This window comes from Diospyros lotus, chromosome 3 (genome assembly GCF_014633365.1).
Source record: "Diospyros lotus cultivar Yz01 chromosome 3, ASM1463336v1, whole genome shotgun sequence".
NCBI classification, from domain to species: Eukaryota; Viridiplantae; Streptophyta; class Magnoliopsida; order Ericales; family Ebenaceae; genus Diospyros; species Diospyros lotus.
In genome coordinates, this window is record NC_068340.1 from 20,673,347 (window position 1) to 20,696,362 (window position 23,016).

The 23,016-nt window shown below is 34.8% G+C and overlaps 1 protein-coding gene across 1 annotated transcript; it reads left to right on the plus strand.

Annotated features, from left to right (window-relative positions):
- Positions 1-2,651: 2,651 nt before the first annotated feature.
- Positions 2,652-21,225, plus strand: LOC127797841 (E3 ubiquitin-protein ligase At3g02290). Its single transcript, XM_052331000.1, has 5 exons — positions 2,652-2,745; positions 3,443-3,566; positions 5,396-5,768; positions 5,969-6,078; positions 20,940-21,225. The coding sequence occupies exons 2-5, from the start codon at positions 3,459-3,461 to the stop codon at positions 20,964-20,966; spliced, it is 618 nt and encodes a 205-aa protein (XP_052186960.1). The 5' UTR covers positions 2,652-2,745; positions 3,443-3,458; the 3' UTR covers positions 20,967-21,225.
- The last annotated feature ends 1,791 nt before the right edge of the window (positions 21,226-23,016 follow it).

Below are 23,016 nucleotides of genomic sequence, written 5' to 3' on the forward strand. Positions count from 1 at the left end.
AACTAATAAGTTTTTTTTTTTTTTTTTATCCTATTATGAACCCAAACCTAATAGGGAAGGAAAAGTGAACCCTAACTCCATCCACACAGACTTGAGATTCTCTACCTATTCCTTAAATTACCTATTAAAACCTTATTAAATCAACTCTTAAGAGTGTTCAAAACCTCACCAAACATTGATTAAAATGAAAATAGTATTAAAATAAGAACAAATTGCAACATCTAGATTAACATATCTATAATTAAGATTAAGATATTGAACACAAATCAAAATTGTAAAATTTAAATTTAAAAAATCAAAATAATAATGTGTAGGCAATTTGATTTTTTAAAAAAATAATAACTTATTTATGAGTTTGAATATAAACAATGCATATATATATATATATATATATGAGTTTGTTTTGAGGTGAGGTTGGTTGGAAAGGGAACCATGTCCACTCTCTCCCTATACCCAATCTTGGTAATTTAAGTGCCTTCGAAGTTAAACTTAAATCTAAATTCAAAATGACACAGAAAAACTCACTTTGATGGCGATAATTTGTGGAGTGAGTACAAATTGTCACCCGTATCCAATGAAAAGGATAAGATTGAATTATTAATAGATAATTTGGAACTATTCTTATGGATGATCCTAGTCCAACTCCTTATCTCATTCATAGGTGTTATTGCGTAGATTTTATTTGAATAGAAATATTTTTTCGTCAAATTGTTTGAATCTGTAAAAATAAAAAAAATAATCAAAAGGCGTAGGGAAGTTCTTTCGTAGATATTTCAATACTTAGATCAAATACCGAAAATTATGAGAACTATATTAAAACTAATATCTGATACATACCTTTTCTAAAATGATTACATGCTTATTTATATAGAAATATGGAATAATCTTAATTAATTCGAGATTATAATTATTGTAGATAACAATCATCTTGATTATTTTAGTTTGACTGGGATTAAAATTCTTATAAATAACGTTTACCCTGGTTTCTTTAATCTGACTATAATTAGGATTCTTGTGGATAATATTTAACTCAATATTTTTAAATTCTTTTAAAATTAGAATTTTTTATACATAATTGATTATCTTCCCTAAAAAAATTTTGGATGTCAAAATTTTATAGTTTGTGCCTTGCATATGAGCTCCTCACTCTGCATATGAGAATTTTATGTCTTTTAGCCAAAAATGATATTTTGGACTCGACCTTTTCTTTTATCTTCTTTTTTTTAAATGAATTTTTACCTTTAACACAATAATAAAGTTAGACATGATCTTATTGGCAACCAAAGGCATATGAATCTCAAAGTCGGGTAATATCGAGGTATTGTTCAACAATACTCCAATAAGTTTTATTGATATTGTTTTTAGTTCTTCCAATCCTTAAAATATGACACATGATTAGAACCACAAAAAATCTAAAAGAAGATGTATAGTGGTATTTAAAATTTTTAAGACTTACATGCATTATTATCTTCTACTAAAGTATTATCGTAATGATAAGTTGAGTTAATTTGATATACTGAAATTTATAAATTTATTATTGTTAAGCTATCAAGGTTTATATTGTGTCCACAAAATTTATATCTTAATAATAGAATTTAATAATTAATATATTGACTTGAAAATTATCCTTTAGAATTTGGTTGAAATCATCTATTTTTCCTCTTTCTCAAGGGATTTTTTTGATAAATTTTCTCAAGAGATATTATTATAACAATCTTAAACTTTGAATTTTATTTACGAATTCGAATGGTTTCTTTATATCATCACAAAGTTAGTACCTATATGTTCCTATGAGCATAACGCAGTGGTAAAGTACTTAGAGTTTTACATGGAATATCGGGGTTCGAATGAGTGTAGCAATTTGAGAGGTAAAATTATTGTTAGAAGACAATATTTAGTTAGAAGACAATAGTAAAGTTAGAAGGTAAATTTCGCATTAATTGCGTCTAATGTTTAGCTTTGAGTATACATAGACTGTGATCGTATTTGATTTACTCGAATGGTGTATCAAGAGAGAAGATCACACACTCTTAAGAATTAGTCGGGCTAAGCTCAAACACCCCAGGTGAATAAAAAAAAAAAAGTCAGTACCTACATCATATATATATATATATATATATAAATCAAGTTGATATAGTGATATCTATAAATTTCTTATTGTTAAGCTACCAAGATTTTTATTGTATCTACAAAATTTATATCCTAGTAACAGAATTTAATATTTAATATATTGACTTTAAAATTATCCTTCAAAATTTGGTTGAAATCACCTATTTTTCCTCTTTCTAAAGGATTTTTTCACTAAATTTTCTCAAAAGATATTATCATAACAGCTTTAAAATTTGAATTTTATTTACGGATTCCAAGGGTTTTCTTCACATTACAAGGCCAGTACCTGCATCATATATATATATATATATGTATATATGTTTAATCGTTATCTTCTCCAAACCCCGCGGTTCAATCGTTATCTGTTCATCCATTGATCAAATCCTTCTCCTACTAGAACGTATCATAATGAAGTCCATTAATCCAATTTAAAATTATAAAGCGAAACAGCCAAAAAGAAGAAAGAATGTTGCTTTTATCGTGTTGCGTGCACTAAGAGTGGAAAAGCTACTTAGCCATCCACCAAATCCTATTCCTATCCAAACACAGAGTAGAAGTTTCGAACGTCTTTATCAGTGGTCCAACGTTGAACACAGAATCGCAGTCACGAACTCTTCAATCCCCTTCTCTCTCTAGGTACACTTCTTCTCTCCCACTCTGTGTCCTGCGTGGCGTGGGTTTTGTCTTTCTCCTCGTATACAAACGAAAATACATTCTTACACGTAATGGTAGAACAGAAGCTCTGTTGGGTCGAACCCTTCTTTTGGTGTCTTTGAATAATCATGGATTTCCGGGAAGGGGTAGAAGAATGGGATGTGAATACACATATTTCTTTATTCATGTTTGCCTATATATGTGTGTTTGTGGGTGAAATGTTGAGCAGAAGATTGCTCCAAAGATCAGAAAGATGCTTCTATTTTCTTCTCTGATTTTTCAAGAATTTAGATTTTTTTTTTTAAATGAGATTGAGAAACACTTTATGGAGAAGTCTAAAATGTTTATGTTTATTTATGTTTGTTATAAGTGCATTGTGCATATTATATATATATGTCTATATATTCATAAACTATGTATGTCTTTGCATCAGAGACTGCTTCATGTTTGAGAAAGGTACTTCTCAAACTTCGTGTTCTTGGGCTTGCAAATTTACTTTTGTTTTTTCTAAGTATTTTCTTACTGGAGTATTATTTGATTGATTTTTTTTTTTTAGCGTTTTCACCTGCCTCCCATCTTTATCAACTTTGCTTTAGCATCTTAATTTGCTGTTTTTGTTGTTTATTTCTATTTCTGTTTTTTAAGTGAATGCCATCAGATTAAGGTCTAATTGTTGTAGAAATCGGAGCTGGACGATGGGTGCTCTATGTTGTTGCTTCCATGCTCCTGATGCCCCAGAAACTGTAGAATCTAGCACTTCCAACCATTCATTCAATTTCATCATTCAGAACTTAAGAAATAAGGTATGTTCTGAGAGGCCTTCTAAACTCTTCATTCTCTAGTTTAGCTTTCAATTTTTGAGTTTCTGTCGGGAAATTATTCCCGATTCCCATATCTATTTCTTATATATGGCCCTGGATGAAGATGATGTTGTTATTTTACCTGAATCCATCTATAGCATGTTGTTGCTGCGATCATTTTCTTCCATTTTTGTGTACTCCCTCAAGCATCATATGTGTAATCTTCTTGCCTCTTTTATGACACATTTTGAGTTCTCATACATGATGTTTCACCAAGAGCTTGTATATCCATTCATTTGTTTCCTTTTCTAGAACTTTCTTATTTAAGGTATACATAATAGAGTACATTAGTAATGCTGCCTCAAAGTTGGGACTTCGCCCACATGTTTTCCACTAACTTTGCTTGTGGTTGTGGAGAGTTACTTTGGATTTTTGCATATACTTTGTACTATGGTGTGCTCTTTTCCCCTTATTTTTTAATATAGTTCTTCCATATAGCTAATAAATAAATTTTCAATAATCAAAATTATTTCAGAAGGGTGGCATAGTATCACAACTAACACCAGATATCATAATTAACTTCCTGTTCTGTTCCATAGATGGTGCTCCAAAAACAGTGGTATAGACTCTAGACACCTCATCAATCATATTGAATGTCAATTGACATGTCTTTTGTACAAAACTAACATAGCATATTATACTTGACAGTGCATAGCTTGGGTTGTAATTGTAATTGAAGTTCTCAAGTACAGATTTCCACCCAATCTATCAATTCATGATTCTCAAGGTCTTGGCAGTGGGTTTATAATTCTTTTAGAATTCAAACAATCTTCCTTCAAGCTCAATCTGGTATGCGGATTGTTTACAGATCAGACATGGGAATGATAAAATGGTTCCTCTAAAATAATAAAATGGGGATAGAATTTGTATAGATTATAGCATCAAAATTTAAGACACTTCTAGGGCAAACTAAAGTAATTTTCTTTTTTCCAGCAAAAAAGCAAAAGTAACTTTCTTTTAAGAGTTAAATATGCAACAAATTGTTCTTCAGTTAATCATAAAGAAACACATTTCTAAGAGAAATCTACCATTTTGAAATGCAAATTGGCAGCCTATAGCTTTTTATGGTTATGCCCTTTCCCTACATTTTGCTATTTGTTGTTTTACTTAAAAAGGAAAATAGGTAATTGCTATTAGTTTCATGTGTGGCTGTGCACATGTACTGGATGACTGATTTACAATTTAGGCCTTTTTAAGTTATCCCAGTTGATTTGAACATCTAAATTGGTAATTGTTAGTATAAATAGTCTAGGTGACTTATCTTCACTTGTAACTTCATAACATCCTTAGGGAATTTGATCAACGTTTATGCCTAAAAGGCTTTTAAGCTGGATCTGAACACCTCAAATCAACCTCCTAGTCATAGTTCTACTTGTTCTTTTTCCACTATGAGATTAGCTAGAAGTTAGTTATTTCTAGAAAATGGTCAATCTTGCCTCCAGTTCTGTTGAACTGTGTCTGAAACTGTTTGTCACGGACTTCTTGCAGTACTCTGAATAATCTGCCTGCTCTTGTTGTACTTTTTAGTTTGAAGCCTAGTTAAAGTAGCATTTTTCAGCTTTGTTGTGTATGCCTGGCGTGTATTGTTTTGAAATTTGAATATTTTTTTCTCTTAAAAAGTTGCTTTTATTTTGTTAACAATTTATTATTGCACCTTTACCTTGAGTTTTGGGCGCAGTTCCATATCTATTTTCTTAGTGTTAGTGGAAGTGACCTTTCAAGTATGCATTATGGGGCACATGAAACATTTCTTCCGTTTTGTTTTTCTATAGTATGGACGGATATTTGGCAGACTGGAGATGGCAAGGCATCCTTCAGCATGTTTTCAGGGGCCAGAATCTTCAAGTTCTGCGGTGGAACCTGATAATATGCACTCCAACACTGGTATATATTCCACAAATGCTATTGGTTCCCGGTATCTCCAAATACGACATGATTCTGTGGGAATGGGGCATGCGAGAAACGCAGGATGCTCCTACTTGGGGTTAGCACTGCCTAGAAAATGCAATAATGTCCAAACAGCAGAATCACAAGAATTCAATTTGGAGTCCTATGAGAAGGTCTTCATGTATAAAGTGGAAAGTAGGGCTGGATATGTTGATTCTGCATCTGAAGACGAGGATGTTTGTCCCACATGCCTTGAAGGTAAAATATAACGGAGCTAGCTTCTTATATTTTATGATGCAACTATGGCAGATTAAAATAAATTTATATGAATTACCTCCCAAAGGGGATGTTAAAGTTACTTCTATATTATGACTATAGGGTAAAAACTTTTTAGCAGCTCTCAGCATTTTAGAAGCTTCTTACTCTATATTAAATGTTTGAATATCTTTACCTGACAGAATATACGGTGGAAAACCCCAAGATTGTTACAAAATGCTGTCACCACTATCACCTCGGTTGTATCTATGAATGGATGAAGAGAAGCGAAACATGCCCAATTTGTGGGAAGGTAAAATGTCTCTGTTTGTCTTGTTACTCTGATTCAAAATATTTCCTATGTTCTGGATAGCTTGTTACTTGCGCAAGATAATATGACAGTTTATTAGTACTCATTATGAAATCCCTATCATGCTTTGAGGTTTGCTGAGGCCATCTAGGTTAGTGGTGCAAATGTGAGTAATTTGTTTACAAGTTGGTGAAGCAATAATGTGAGTAATTTGTATAAATGTAACTAAAGCTTTTGAGTTGTGAAACATTCATACTACACGTGATAATTTTTAGCTTTTAAAATTTTAAACCCGGAATAATTATATACGTGCAGTTAGGGGGAACAGAGTTGGTGATCATTTTTCAATAGCCTATTATGTGTCTATAGAGAACTCTGTATAATCTGTGGTGCAGCTTTCTGGAATCCATGAATAGATATATGTGTTTGAAGTGAGCATTTTAAAGTTGTGTGGCTTGTGATGATTTAATAATAACTGGCATGCATACAGAATGCTGATAGTAATTCTTACCCAAAAAATTATATTCGAAGTAATTAATTTTTGGGCAGATATCTGTTTGTTCTGACCATTACCTTGTTAGGTATGCTGTTGTCCATGCTTTTTGACCTGGTTTTGAGTTTCAGCTATTTATACTTTTAGTAATGCTTTATCTCCTATTTTATGGAATTTTCTTTAGTAAGGTAAAGAAATAAGATTATTAGATGGTTGTAATGCAAGTGATTTACATTAGATGGTTCATTTACTGATGTCCATGTTGGAAGTACTTAAGAAGAAAACAGACTGAAACCTCTTCTCCAAATACATATTAATATGAGATTCAGCTCACTGTTAACCAAATACATATTATTATGTAAGATTAACCTAAAGTTGGTACCATAAAGATTTTAATTTATAACACCCAAGGGGTTGTTTATTTGTGGAAAACAACTCCAGTTTCTTAGAAAATTACTCCACAGAAAATGGAAAACTGAAAAACATGTTCAAATACAAAAACATTCTGAATGGAGGACAGAAAATCTGGCTTTTAATTTTCCAAATTTGAACTGAAGTTTCTGAAAACTACTCAAAGTTGTGTTCCAATTTTCCTCATTAATTTTCAGCCAAATGAAACTGCTGGTTTCCAAAGTTTCTCCCACTTTGACCAAATCCAATATTAATCATATTTTAATTAATATCTATATAGTAAAAATGTGATTTTTAAAATTCACTAGTAATGGTGTTATAACATTGAACTATTAACAATATCCATAAATAGCAAATTTGATTAATGAAAATATTAAAGGAAACTATTATACTACAATATAATAATTTGGAGTTGATTAATAATCAATACTAATAATATCAAAATATTTTGATTATAATTAGTAAACATAATAATAAATAGTTAAAGCATCAATAACAACAATATTAATATTATAGTATTTTCAAATTAAAAAATAATAGAAATTAATTAATTTCACTAATGATTAGAATTAATAATTTGATATTAATAATATTATATTATGAATGTTTCCAGAAAAAAAAAATTATTAATATTGTATTGGTGGTATTAATGTTATAATTGAATCAATCTAATTCCTTCATAATTTTAGTACAATAATATTACTAATAAAATATTATAATTAAAAATATAATATTTATCATAGATCTTGTTATCATAGCAATATTATTAATAAAAATATATTGTATTGTATAATAGTTGAAACTATGTTTTCTTTAACCATTTCGAATATCTTCTTCAGTTTTCAAGATGAGAAAACTATTCTGCATATTTAACAATTGAATAAGTTTTCCAATTTTTCTGTGGAAAAATAAAACTGGAGATGAATTAAAAGGAAATTGGAGATAAAAAATTGAAAAATGTTCTTTGTAACTGAAATCTCTATATTTATTTCAAGAATGTATTCTCCAATGGAAAATGCTACTTGTACAAATAACTGGGTTACCGAGAGGATGACTGAATGCACTAAATGAAAAAAATGCCCTTACCCATTTTGTAGATTCACCACTCCTTCCCTTGGCCGCCTCCTCTCTCATTTGCCATGGTTCCCTTTGGCAAGCTCTGCCTCGCCTCGCCTCATCGTCGCCCCGAGTCACCTCGTCGACCATCGATGCATCCTCTTGTCGCACTACTACAGCGCCTCGCGCGACCGCCTCTGCATCCTACCATCACCCATTACAGCGCCTCGCGCGATCACTGCTGCATCCTACCATCGCCTTGTCGTAGCATCTCGCGTCGATCGCTGCTGCACCATCTTGTAACCTTGTCGCTATAGCCTCTGGATGAGGCCCCGGGCTTCATCCTGATGAAACTCGGGCGATGAAGTCCAATTTGGTCATCAGGCCTGTTATCCCATCGGTATAAGTAGCACGGTCCGTTCTCCAATAGATACAACTCATAAGGAGGAGAACAATATATAGGCTACGGGAAGAACAAAATTAAGGAAGCTACAAAATCTCTAATTTAGGAAACAATTTGAAAGAAGAATCAACTATGAAAAGGAAATAATGCAAAAGGAAATATTCATAAATCCTTTCTGATATGAGTTTGATACTATCGATCTTTTAACGCACCCCTTTAAGTTGGTGAATAGATGTTTATCATTATCAACTTGCTAACATTTGCTTTAAAGTCTGGTTTTGGTAGCGCTTTTGTAAGGAGATTAGCTTCCTACCACTTTGTTGGAATGTAGTGCAAGGTGAATGTCCCATTATCAATCTTTGACTTGATGAAGTTTCTGTTAATCCTCACATGTTTCATTCTATCATGTTGAATAGGATTATGAACTATGTTGATGACTGATTTATTATCACTGTATAGTTCCATAGGCTCTTCTATTGGAATAGATAGATCTTGCAGCAACTTACTAATCCAGATTAGTTCACACACCCCTTGAACGATTGCCCTATATTTAGTCTCGGCACTACTTCTTGCAACTATAGTCTGTTTCTTTCTTTTCTAGGTCACTACATTTCCCCATACTCTTGTTTAATACCCAATAGTGGATTTTGTGTCTTCAACTGAACTTGCTCCAGTCTGCATTTGCGTAGCACTCAACACCTTGTTATTCCATTTTCTTGAATAGTAAATTCTTTCACGGAGTACCCTTTAGGTAGCGAAGAATCTGACTCATTGCTTTGAAATGCCTCTTTGTCAAGTGTTTCTAATAAATTTGGGTACAAGTACTTCAAATAAGTAAAGTTTAGATGACTAAAACGATTATGCCAAAGGAAATAGTAGAGGCCATTTTGTTTCTCAACATTGCTAATCATCGTCCCCATAATCAAATCTTGAAATTCACAATGAGTAGGAAAAAAGGTTATTGCATAGTTTTGATTCTTAGTTAACTTGCGGGTAGAAATGAGATTGTATAGTAAATCAGGACATAAAGGACATATTTGAGCTTTAACTTAAACAAATTTAGATTCCCAATACTAGCAACAACCAAAGAGCTCCCATCACCTATAGTAATTTTTACCTCCCCATTGAAGGAAATCCCATATGGCGATATGGGTAAAACTAAAAATTTTACATGTATCAGATACACGCAGCGAAATTAATTATACACAAACCATACGAGATTTCCTTCAATGGTATTAGAGTTTTATATGTGAAAACCTGTCCATCAGCACCGATCTTTTGCTTGAAGATCCATTTGCACCCGATAAGAACAATTTCCTCAATCTGATCCACCAAAACCCAGATTTGGTTGGAGTACATAGACTCCATTTCAGAATCTATAGTTATTTGCCACTTCGTGGCATCAATATCACATATCGCCTCCTTATAGGTGGTAGGATCAACTAATTTGTCACTATCCTCATGCAAGAATAATTCATGTATCTCCTCCATCGATAAACCATATCATCGATCTGGAGGATGGTATAGTCTACTAGACCTATGGGGAACCTGTGGATGATCTACTTGACTCGATTCACCAGGCTCAATAATTTAATCAGGTATTTGTGGAACATAAAACCCTTCTTCTGCTAAATCTATTTTATTCCCCATACCATCCTCTTGGAAGAACTCTTCTTCCAAGAAGATAACATGTCTAGTGATCACAATTCTTGGGTTAGCTAGAAAATAGATATAATATCCTAAACTATTTGTAGGATACCCCACAAAATGACCATTTTCAGATCTATAATCCAACTTCTCTGTTTTCAACTTTTTAACATACACCAAGCAACCCCAAATCTTAAAATGCTTAAGACTTGGCAATTTCCTAACCCATATCTCATATGGAGTGGTTGATACAAATTTAGTCGGCACACGATTTATCAAATAAATCGAAAAAAGAATAGCATAACCCCACAAAGAAATAGACAAATTTGTGTAGCTTAGCATAGACCGAACCATGTCTAATAGAGTCCGATTCCTATGTTCAGCCACACCATTCAACTGTGGTGTGTAAGGAGCAGTTAACTGTAAAACTATATCACAACCCTTAAAATAATCAACAAACTCAATACTCAAGTATTCATCTCCTTGATCTGATCAAAGAATTTTGATACTCTTTTCTGTTTGGTTTTCTATTTCTGCCTTGAATTCTTTAAAATTTTCAAACATTTCAGACTTGTACTTCATTAAGTACACATAACCATACCGTGACAAATCATCAGTAAAAATCACAAAGTAGACATAACCATCATAAGCCATAACATTTATGAGCCCACACACATCTGAATGTATTAACTCTAACAATTCATTAGCCCTTTCCCCTTGTCTAACAAAAAGAGACTTAGTCATTTTTCCGAGAATACATGACTCACAAGTTAGCTTGGGTTCAAAACCTAAATTATTAATGAACCCACGATGAGCTAACTTTATAAGCCTACTCTCGCGGATATGACCCAGCCTAAGGTGCTACAATTGTTTGGAATTGTGGAGAATAAGAAGAAATCGGGAGGATAGAAGGATCAAGGAATGCTACTAGATAAGGTTCCGAAAGTATAGGAAAGATAAAGCTCACGGAAGAGAGGAGATAATTTAAGATAATTCAATTAGATTTAATTGTAATCTTAAATTTTAGAGATAACTATTTTGTAGTTATTAGATAGCATAGAAATCTTGTAAACTAGAATAGACTTTTACACTGCATAGATGTCTTATACTCATGTATATATATGTGCCATACTCGAATGAACAATATAGATTATTCTTCTCCCTAAGTATTTTTCTGCATGGTATCAGTGCAGAACTTTTCTTTTCATGTAAAACCCTAGGCATTAACCGCCACACAACTCTTTTTTTTGATCCATTCTTCCTACAACCGTTAGACTTGATATTTTACATCATGGCTAGAAAGAGTAACCAGTCCTCCGAGATTATTCCCTTACCAACCAATAGCCCTGGAACCATTGACAACAATATGTTCACAATCACTGGACATAAGTTGAATGGTTAGAATTATCTTCAGTGTTCACAGTCAGTGATGATGTTCATATGCAACAAAAGGAAAGATGATTACTTGATTTGAGCCACAAGCAAACTAGGGGAAGAAGAACCAAAGTTTTGGATTTGGAAGTCTAAGAATAATATGGTAATGTCTTAGCTTATTAACTCTATGACCAATGAGATAGGTGAAAATTTTCTATTATATGACATTGCACAAGAAATCTAGGAGGCTGCTAGGGAAGCCTACTTGCACATTGAGAATACCTTTGAGTTGCTTGAAATAATGAGTATGCTTGATGATCTAAGGCAAGGTGAATCTCATGTCACGCAGTACTTTAGCTCCCTGAATAAGTATTGGCTTCAATTAGATAAATGTGATACTATCCAATGAAAGTGTACAGAAGATTCGGTAAAGTACAAGCAGATTGTGGAGAAGAAGAGGTTAAACAAGTTTCTCATAAGTTTGAACAAAAACCTAGATGGAGTTAGAGGAAGAATTCTTGGTACAAAGCCTTTACCAAGTATCAGGGAGGTGTTTGCTGAGGTTCGTAGGGAGGAAAGTAGGATGAAGATCATGCTAAAACCTCTTAACTCCAAATTTGGAGCATTCTGCCCTATTCATCCGAGGAGGCAATCCAACAACATTCAAACAAAGGAAGGGGCGTCCTTGGTGTGATCACTGTCACAAGATAGGACACACTAGGGATACTTGCTAGGACATCCATGGCAAGCCACCAGATTGGAATCCAGCTCATGAAAGAAAGAGTAGAGGCATCCTGGCCTCCACGGATGAGACCACTATAGTCTCAGCATCTAATCTGTTCAGCGAAGAACAGATGGAATGGTTACAAAATATGTTTGGCAAGACATAGATCTCTCAATCTTTAATAGTGGTAGCAGGTTCAATAGCCCACAAAGGTAATTTCTCACATGTTTTCACTACTAAGAGATAATTATTTATATGGATTATTGATTTAGGAGCTTTTGACCACATGACTGGGAATATCAACTGCTAACCAAAGTTCAACCATGTGAGAAAGATTGGACGGTAAAAAATGCAGATGGTTTGCTAGCAAAGGTGGTAGGAATAGGTTCTATTACTCTGTCCAAGGGACTTACCCTCAAATCCGTCCTTTTGGTGCCTAATTTGGACTGCAGCCTTTTATCAATTAGTAAACTTACTGATGACTTGGATTGTGTTGTCAACTTCTCAAAGGATGTGTGTGAATTTCAAGATCGGACTTCAGGAAAGACGATTGGGAGTACTGAGGCATGTTCGAGACTTTACATTCTTAAAGGGACTACTTCAGGGAATAATCAAGTTCATTCCAGCAATTGCTACTCCACTCAACACCCTATTTGTCTCTCTAAATTTCATACTAACAATAATAATGCAATCATGTTATGGCACTATGGATTAGGACATCCAAACTTTACTTATCTTAGGAAATTGTTCCCTTCCTTGTTTAAGAATAAAGATCCACGTGTTATAATGTGAAATTTGTCAATACTCTAAGCATGTTCAGAACAATTATCCTAGCCAAATCTACACTCCATCCTATCCTTTTTCCTTGATCCATGGAGTGACGTGTGGGGGTCTTCTAGGGTCAAAAATATTACTGGTGCTTGTTGGTTCATTTCTTTTATTGACGATCACACCTGTCTTACTTGGGTCTTTTTTATGAAAGAAAAATCTGAAGCTGATAACATTTTTCAGACTTTTCATTCAATGGTGCAAAGGCAATTTAATGCCAAAATTTAGATCTTACGAACCGATAATGCCAAAGAATACTTTAACTCAGTTCTTGGTACTTATCTTTCACATCAAGACATTATTCATCAGAGTTCTTGTGTTGATACATCCTAACAAAATAGGATTGCAAAACGCAAGAATAGACACTTATTAGAAGTGGCAAGATTTTTATTATTTTCCACTCATGTTCCTAAATATTTTTTGGGTGAGGCCATTCTTATGGCCTCCTATCTTATAAACAGAATGCCTTCACGAATCCTCAAACATTAAACTCCAAGTCAGGTTCTCCCTACCTTTTTTCCTCACACTCGAGTCATTTCCTACATTCCTCTAAAAATCTTTGCTTGTTCCTGCTTTGTTGATGCATTTGATGCATCAAATGCATCAAAAAGGTTACAAATGTTACTCTCCCAAGCATAAGAGATTCTTTACCTCAATGGATGTGACCTTTTTTGAACATCAACCCTATTATTGTAAACCTGATATTTAGGGGAAGAACAATCTAAATGATCCTCAAGAATATCAATTTTTGGATTTTCTATCTATTCCTAACTAGCAACCTAATTCTCTTTTTAACCAGCAACAACATCAACCTGAGGAGCAAGAGTTAAATCCTTTTATCAGTCCTAACCCTTCTCATCCTCATGAACTTCATGTTTATTCTCAAAGAAAGCCTAAACAAAAGGATAGTGAGGAACAAGCATGTCCCAGGACTGATCAAGAGGTTAACTTGGATCTAGATCTATTGATAAGGGAAAAGATCACTATTAGTGAGAATTTTGACATTACAACTATTGATGAGGATCTAAATTGGCTTACAACATTGAGAAAGGGAGTACGATCATGCATTCAACATTCTATTCACAACTACATATCATACAAAGGTCTCTCACCTAAATTTGGTACATTTATCTCAAATGTAAACAAAGTGTAGGTTCCTAGTACTATCCACGAAGTCGTTCAACGCCCTAAATGGAAGGAAGTAGTCCTTGAGGAAATCAAGGCCTTGGAAAAGAATGAAACTTGGGATATAACTAATTTACCTCCTTGAAAATACCCTGTGGCTGCAAATGGGTATTTACAGTAAAGTATAAGGAAGATGGGAAGATTGACAAGTTTAAGTCTCGCTTAGTGGCAAAAAGCTTCACCCAATCTTATGGTATTGATTACCAAGAAACTTTTGCTCCGGTGACAAAACTAAATACTATCAGAGTATTGCTATCCCTAGCTTCAAACTTGGATTGGCCTCTCCACCAATTAGATGTAAAAAATGCATTCCTAAATGGAGACCTAGAAGAAGAAGTATACATGAAAATCCCTTATGAATTTGAAACTAATTTCACGAGAAACAAGGTATTCAAACTAAAGAGATCACTCTATGGATTCAAATAGTCCCTTAGAGCCTAATTTGAAAGATTTACAAGGGCAATCAAGAAGCATGGATATAACCAAAGCTAAGCAGACCACACCTTATTCATCAAGCAGTCCTTGGGAGGTAGAATACCTATTCTTATTGTATATGTGGATGATATCATTGTTATAGAAAATATTTTTCCTGAAATCAAGAGTCTCAAAGAAGTACTGGCAACACAATTTGAAATAAAAAATCTAGGAAGCCTAAGATATTTCTTAGGCATGGAAGTAGCAAGGTCTAAAGAAGGAATTTCAGTTTCTCAACGGAAGTATATCCTAGATCTACTAAATGAAACAGGTATGTTGGGTTGCAAACTAGCAGACACACCTATGGAATCTACTTCAAAACTAGATATTGGCAAAGAAAGTGCTTTGGTTGACAAAGGGAGATATCAAAGATTGGTGGAAAAACTTATATACATGTCACATACTAGACCGGATATAGGTTTTTCTGTAAGTATTGTAAGCCAATTTATGAATGATCCTAAAGAAGAACACTTGGAAGCAGTATATTGGATTCTAAGGTACCTAAAAGTGACTCCAGATAGAGGGTTATTGTTCAGAAAAACAACAAACCGAGGGGTGGAAGTTTATAGTGATGCTGATTGGGCTGGTTCAATTCTTGATAAAAGGTCAACCTCTAGATATTGCTCATTTGTATGGGGAAATCTAGTTACCTAACATAACAAAAAAAATCAGTAGTCTCTAGAAGTAGTGCGGAGGCCGAATTTAGAGCTATGGCTCAAGGATTTTGTGAGGGAATATGGCTAAGAAGGTTACTACAAGAGTTACAAGTGGCTATGACAAAACCAGTGTAGGTATTATGTGATAACCAATCAACTATTAGTATTGTCAAAAATTCGATCCACCATGACCGAACAAAACATGTAGAAATTGACAGACACTTCATCAAGGAGAAGTTAGGAGTATTCCAGCTTGTTTACACTCCTACTAATAGCCAAGTAGCAAATATCCCCACTAAGGCTCTACCGAGAAGAACATTTGATGAGTTAAGCAACAAGTTTGGCCTGAATAATATATTCAACCCAAATTGAGGGGGAGTGTGGAGAATAAGAAGAAATTGGGAGGATAAAAGGATCAAGGAATGCTGCTAGATAAGGTTCTTAAAGTATAGGAAAGATAAAGCTCACGGAAGAGAGGAGATAATTCATTTAGATTTAATTGTACTCTTAAATTTTAGAGATGACTATTTTGTAGTTATTAGATAGCATAGATATCTTGCAAACTAGAATAGACTTCTACACTGCATAGATGTCTTATACTAATGTATATATATGTGCCATACTCAAATGAACAATATAGATTATTCTTCTCCCTAAGTATTTTTCTGTAGGGATTTATATGATTATCTCGAGAATACTTCTCTTTTACTGTGGTATTAGGTTTAACAACCATTTGCTGACTATATTCACATACATGTGTTTCCAAGAAGTATATACCGTTTACCATCACAACTTTGCCCACACATACTTTATCATACAGAATGTAACACACATTGCATGCAAAAGAAAACTTATAGCCATGTTGTACCAGTTGTGGAATAAAAACAACATTCTGAATCGTATTCGGTATATGTAAATAGTCATACAAAAAAACACATGTTCAAAAGGTAAAGATACAGAAGTAATTCCTATGGCTAATGTAGTAACGCTTACCTCATTGCCAATTTTCAAAACCTTCTCGTGCTTCCCAAGCACACTACTTCGACTGAGATCCCGCATAGATAAACAAATATATAATGTAGCACCCGAATCCACAATCCAAGAAGCATGGTATTGACCAATCGTAAGATCAGTCTCAATGACACACAGTAAAGGAAATACACCTTGACCCTCCAGGTGCTTACCCTTTAGGCTTCGCAAATAGTTTGAGTAATTTTGCTTCCAATGTCTCTTTTGGCCACAAAAGTAATAGTTACCCTTACCTTGAATGTCCTTGCCCTTTGACTCTACCTATCCTCCACCTCTTCTTGCCCCAAGAACACTTCTCTTTCTCTTCCTAGATTTAGGTTTCTTTTGGGAAGAAGACGAGATAACAACGAGAACTCTTTCTCGACCCCTCTTCATTTGTAACTGGACGGTTATTAACATATTTAATAACTCAGTGAGAGAATACTCGATCTTATTCATATAAAAATAAGTAATAAAGGAGCTGAAAGACTGGCAATGATTACAGGATAAGATTGATACGGAGTTGAGGATTCATCGAAAACTCCAAGGCATCCAATTAACCAGTCGCATTGATCGTGTTGATGACATGGTCTCCAACGTTAGTACCCTCAGTCATCCCAGCTTGAAACAAATTTTTTGATATCTCATATTGAGCTGTTCGACTTTGCTCGCCAAAGAGGTCTCTCAAATGTTGAATCATGCTTGCATAGCTTGTAAAATGTTTAAGCTAGCGCTGCAAGTCATTGGACATTGATGCGAGTGTATAGTTTTGGGCTCTCATGTCATGTTCTTTCAATATCTCCCAAGTGATACTCTCTTCCTTAGTCACACCTTGGGGAATATCAGTAAGTGGGGCATAGGACAAGACATCATCGATTCTTTTCATATTAAGCACAATTTTTAAATTACGAAACCAGTCAGAAAAATTAGGACCAGTGAGCCTATTGGTTTTTAGAATATGTGATAATGGATTTAGTCCTGTCATTTTATCTGCAAAAAATAAATAGATATATCAACTTGGTATTTAATGCATATACGCGATTGTAGGTGTCAAATATAACATTGAATATGCATGGTTTAAACTCTTGAGGTTTGGGTTTATTCTATGCACAAGCCCATCGTCATTTTGGTTTAGTTATTGTTCATTTTATTATCCAATAGTTGTATGATGCAATGAATGATGTATGATGAGACTTGTAAGATAGAAGCCCTAAAATCTTCCCATGTGCAACCAATATTAGATTTAAGTGGTGAATCTGATTCATCGTGGCTTCCCACTGTCGTAGGGGTTCATCAGTCTGATTGGGTGTATCCAATAACTAAAATGTGAGGGTACATTTCATGAAAGATTGTTTGACTTCTCCTATTAACCATGAGATGGGGCGGTGTTCAATGGGTCTAACCTAACCAAAAAACTATAATGTGAGGGGAGGGTGATGTTCAACTTATTGCATTTAGCCAAATAGTGGGTGGAATCTAACTAGTCCACCAGACTAAAAAACTATAATGTGAGGTTTATGGTGGGTTAAAAGGCAAAGGTCAAGCTTCAAATATGATGTGGTGACAAGTGTTGCCTACTCAATTATGAGAGTATTCTAAAAAACTATAATGTGAGGGGTACTTTTATGAAAAAGAATTCGACCACCCGTTATTGGATCTTGAATAAGGATCATGTTTTTTGTTTGGGAAGTGCAGTATTTGAAAAATTTAGTGGTAGTACCCATTTGTTAGGAAGCAGAAAAAGAAGACGCAAAGAAGCAGTTAATTCTACTTCTTCAATTCTGCATTTTAACCTTTGCCAGAATTCAATTCCATCACCTTCCCAATTTCACGCCACGTGGCATTCCAATTTGGTTGGCAGTTGGGATCGAGAGTCGACTATCCCTTTACCGAGAGTAGACTCTCCAAGGGGAAAGTCTACTCTCTAGGCTTGCAGGTCAATTTGACCAACCAATTCCTGAGACGAGCACACGATGTCGATGCCAATCGCAACACTATAAGGGGTGTGACTTTTTAGGTTTACTACCTACTAGCAATTAAATGGCACTAAAACCCATTTCGGTACCGGTCAACACCTTGACCCATCACCAGAATCTCTCCATATTCCAATGACGATCTGAGAGTTCTTGAGAAGCGCCTAGCAGCGACTCAGGACAATATTGGTGGTAGTAAAGTCTCACTTCAAATGACCCTATTACGGCTGATGATTACTGTGTGCTATAATCCTTCCATCACCTAACGTCTCGATTGAGCGAGAGCCATGGAGTGATAAACTCACAAACTCAATAACTATGTATCTGATTTTATCAATGTGAATAGATGATACCTCAGGAAACTCATTCCCTAATAATCAATCTTCCCTGACCAATGACTATCTTGTCACACTAATAGTAGATCACATAAGACGTTTATCTCATCAAATATTGATGAGGGTGACGAATCCTATCCCCAACACCTATCTCCATATACTAGCAATACGAAACCACATAAATGAATATTCCCACCTCTCAATTGGATGGTTTGGCTCATTAGCAAATTCCACACACCAATACACAAAACAATCGTGCTGGTTCAAGTCTGAGAATCAACACACCATCACAACTTAACGACCTGATCGTTATCCACCATGCCATGTGGTTAGTCATCGGCTTCACATTCGACTGGTTGTTCTCCAACAACCACCTGTAGGTTAACTAATGACATTCCTATGTCATATGGCATGTAACACACCACCCTCCCATTAGTAACTCAAACTGAATGAGGTAATAACCCTCTGTGCTAGTCCATACTCGACTAATCGGAGTCCCAATCCAAAGAATCTAAGGATTAGAAATAGTTTAAGACATACTATTACCAGATAATCCTGTCAAATCTTGTCACATAGTCTTAATACCTTGAGAATAAAATTCTCAAACAGAATATCTAGAGACTCATTCATATATTAAACTGGAGAGCTTATGAATTAATATACACAAAGACACAATAAATGTGTTCAGTTACAATCCCGCTAAACGTCATCCAAATCTAACATTAGGGCACACAACACTAACACCCATCACACTAACGATATGAAAGAGAAAAAAGTGGATGACCCAGTCATGTGGTATGAGGCCCTTGAATCAACAATTCATTCAATACTAGAGACCTATTTTGACAAAAAAGGATGGCCGAGAGTTATTTAGATTTGGATTGTGCGACATTGGTAGCAGAGGTGGTAGAAGTAGGTTATTTAGATTTGGATTGTGTTAGCAGGTTCTTTAAGATTTCCATTTGCTTATCGATGAATGGGGTTGCAACCGACCTCTTTTGGTTTGAAGTAGACTCTACTACATGACAAGTAGCATGTTGCTTTTGCTGGCTTCTGGGTTTTCAATTGGTAGGTTTCCCATGAAGGTGCCAGCAAGTCTCTTTGGTGTGGTAGGGCTTGTGGTAGTGGTCACACAAATATTTGTTCTCTTTCGGGCATTGTGGTCGGGAATGGCTGTGTCAAGACCCCAAGGGTTTATTAGGGCTAAAATAGTAATTAACCTATTTTACATTTTACTTGTATTTTCCTCTGGTTGTACTTTTCCATTAGTTGTTATTTTCTGAAGAGTAGCTATATAAAGCTACTCAAGTCCATTGGTAGGATAGGGAGGAGAAAAATATGTAGGCTAAGGGATGAACAAAATTAAGAAAGCTACAAAATCTCTAATATAGGAAACAATTTGAAAGAAGAATAAACTATGAAAAGGAAATATTAGAAAATCCTTTCCGATTTGAGTTTGATACTACCGATCTTCCAATAGTAACTAAACATCCTCCAATGTTCTTTAGGTAAGGCAAAATCCCCAAATTCTTGGCATGCTGCCCCGGTGTTGGAATTCGGATGGGTATTCAAGCCCCATGCTTGATTCTCAAGATTCATGGGTTGTCTTATGAAGATCTTGGATCTGAACCATTGCATCTACTTTCTCTTAGTGTATGAACACAACCTTCGCCATCTCCTCTCTATACGCTTAGCGGCTTTGGTATCGCATAGATTCTTTCTGGTTCCAGTTCATTGATTCTTGGAGCATTTACAGACTTGATGTCCTAAGGCCAACTGCCAAAGAAACCTGGATATATCCCATTTCATTTCATGTGAGATTGGTTTCCTTCAATGATTTGATCTACCTTTGTTTGTGGCTTAGCTCTCAATAAGTTTTTTGTTGAACTGCCATAGTCACAGTGCACATTGATAAACTAAAGTAGCAATGGGAGAATTGTTGGCCATTTGAATTAATTACTCGGACACAAACACCCAATTCAACTATGATAGAAAATTTTGGTTTATATTAACAGTTGTGAAGGTCGATTAATTGACTCGACTCAAATTAGGAGGCTGATTAACATTCTTTTGGGCTTATTATTATATGTTTGGGCCCCCTCTTAGTGCAAAAAGCAATTTTGAGAAATCCTTTCTTGAAATGTTTGGTTATATATATCCTCGATGCCAGGCTTGTCTTGAGGTTTTAGCTTTCCCTTTTTCTTTTCCCATTATTCTCTTCTGCTATTTTATATTTTGCTCGGTTCTTACTGTCCGAAAGGTTATAATTCGGCTCTCTCTGGATTTTTCTTTTCCAGTTAATGGAATTCAATGAAGCCTGCTGATCTTGACTGCCTTGACAAATTAAAGAAGACAGGAACATGGAAAAGGAAACAGAAACTACATTATTGTGAATAGCCACATCCGAACGTGTTCATAGCAAAGTTTTTGAATTTGCAGTTGGTATATGCTTTTTGATTGGCTGATATGTTGTTACATTTCATGTTGCCTGTGGATCGAGTTTCCATGCATTCCTCTATTTGGTTCAGAATAAATCTACACAAGCAATAGATCAGGTAGAGCTATGTTCAAATTTCTTTTGTTTGGTTATGTATTTAAATTTATTTTTTAGACTTGATATATAATTGGATAATTCAAAAAAAAAAAAAAATTGTTTTGTGAGCGAGTGGATGAAATAGATAAAATCTGTAAAAAATGAGAGGGGGCAACCGAAGAAAATTTTTGTGAAAAATTTAGACATGGCATAGGATACTATTGCTTTAGGAGGATATGACTATGAATGGAGATTATTGAAGATATAAAATTCAAGTAATTGACTCTATACACTCAGTAGGAGGAAGATTTATGATTATTGTTGTTTCAAAAAATGATGTCTCTACTGGGGCTACCTTAAGGATTATTTATTTAAGAAATTTTGTGGATCCCTTGCAAGATTAAATCACGAACGGTGGTAAAATGCAAGGGAAAAAAACCATAAAATAGAATGCATGATAGCATCAATATTGTTTGAGGCCTAGGGAAACAGAAGGCAAAAATAAAAAGAAGGAAAGAAAAGAAAACAACTTAAATCCAAAATGCTATTTTAAGAACTTCCCAGCAAAGCAACAGAAATATAACCCACTTTTTATTAGTTAATTATTTCAAAGCCATGCAGCAGAAGACACAAGTGCATCATATGTACAATCACTCAGACTCGTGTTGTAATAGTTTAGGCAATTACCTTTAAGAGGTTGATGCCTAGTTCGTGCACCAACCCACTGATTTCTCGTCCAATGTCCTTGGTCCAGTACTTCTATGACTTTAACATAGTACACTGCCCCAACATATAGCTCGAGTTGCTCTAATACCAACTGTAATAACTTAGGCAATCACTTTCAAAAAGTTACTGCCTAACTCATACACTAGCCCAACGATCTCCTATCCAATGCCTCTGGTTCAGAACCCCTGTGCCTTTAGCATAGTACACGGTCCTAACACATGGCCCGAGTTGCTCTGATACCAATTGTAACAGCCTAGGCAATCATTTTCAAAAAGTTGTTATCTAGCCCGTACATCAGCCCATCGATCCCTAATCAAGTGTCCTCAATCTAGTACCCCCGTGCCTTTAACACAGTACACGACCCCAACACATGGCCCAAGTTGCTCTGATACCAAACTGTAATGCCCACCTCCCGAAAATCCCACTATTAGGAGAAATCAAGGAAGTGAAACATCAAAGGAAATGGCACAGAATAAAAACTCAATTAAAAACCATCCACACCCATTCCATTAACCAACAAGGACCACAAAAGCATATATACATACTCAATCATTTACGATTCACTTTAGGCTTAACTATCTATACATGCCAAAATAGAAGGGTAGAGAAATTTAAACGCAAAAGTAACTTTTCTTTTTTGCCCTCAAACAAGCCCTAAGGACCTTTTGGTTCAGAGAGTTCTATACAGACCTCTAACCCTAAAAGATTCAAGCTCCACTCAACTTGACCTATTCCTTAGCTTTCTTTTCATCTAGAATGACACAAAAGAACAAGGTGAGTCACAAGCCTCTGCAAGTATATAACAAAACAATATAAGCAATAAGAATTATAAGTATGAATAACATGAATGGAGTAGAATAACTCTCATAACAATTTCATAACCCTCTGACCCTAGCCTTCTGAGTCATGCCTCACCACAACATATCAAAATGTATACACGCATACATGCCCACTAATAATAATAATTGCACAAAATAATAATAATATCACGCAACACATCTATCCACACACGGCCATATGCCCTAACTATTTTATGAAAATGCTCATACATAATCATACATTATTTTCATCATCATATTCATTAGTACTTTACAACACTTTTAATTTCTCTTATA

Bases quoted from the DNA above. Each gene is read 5' to 3' on its own strand.
- LOC127797841 (XM_052331000.1), top strand. From the start codon at position 3,459: ATGGGTGCTCTATGTTGTTGCTTCCATGCTCCTGATGCCCCAGAAACT. The intron at 3,567-5,395 runs GTATGTTCTGAG...GTTTTTCTATAG, and splicing joins TTCAGAACTTAAGAAATAAG to TATGGACGGATATTTGGCAG. The intron at 6,079-20,939 runs GTAAAATGTCTC...TTTCTTTTCCAG, and splicing joins CATGCCCAATTTGTGGGAAG to TTAATGGAATTCAATGAAGC.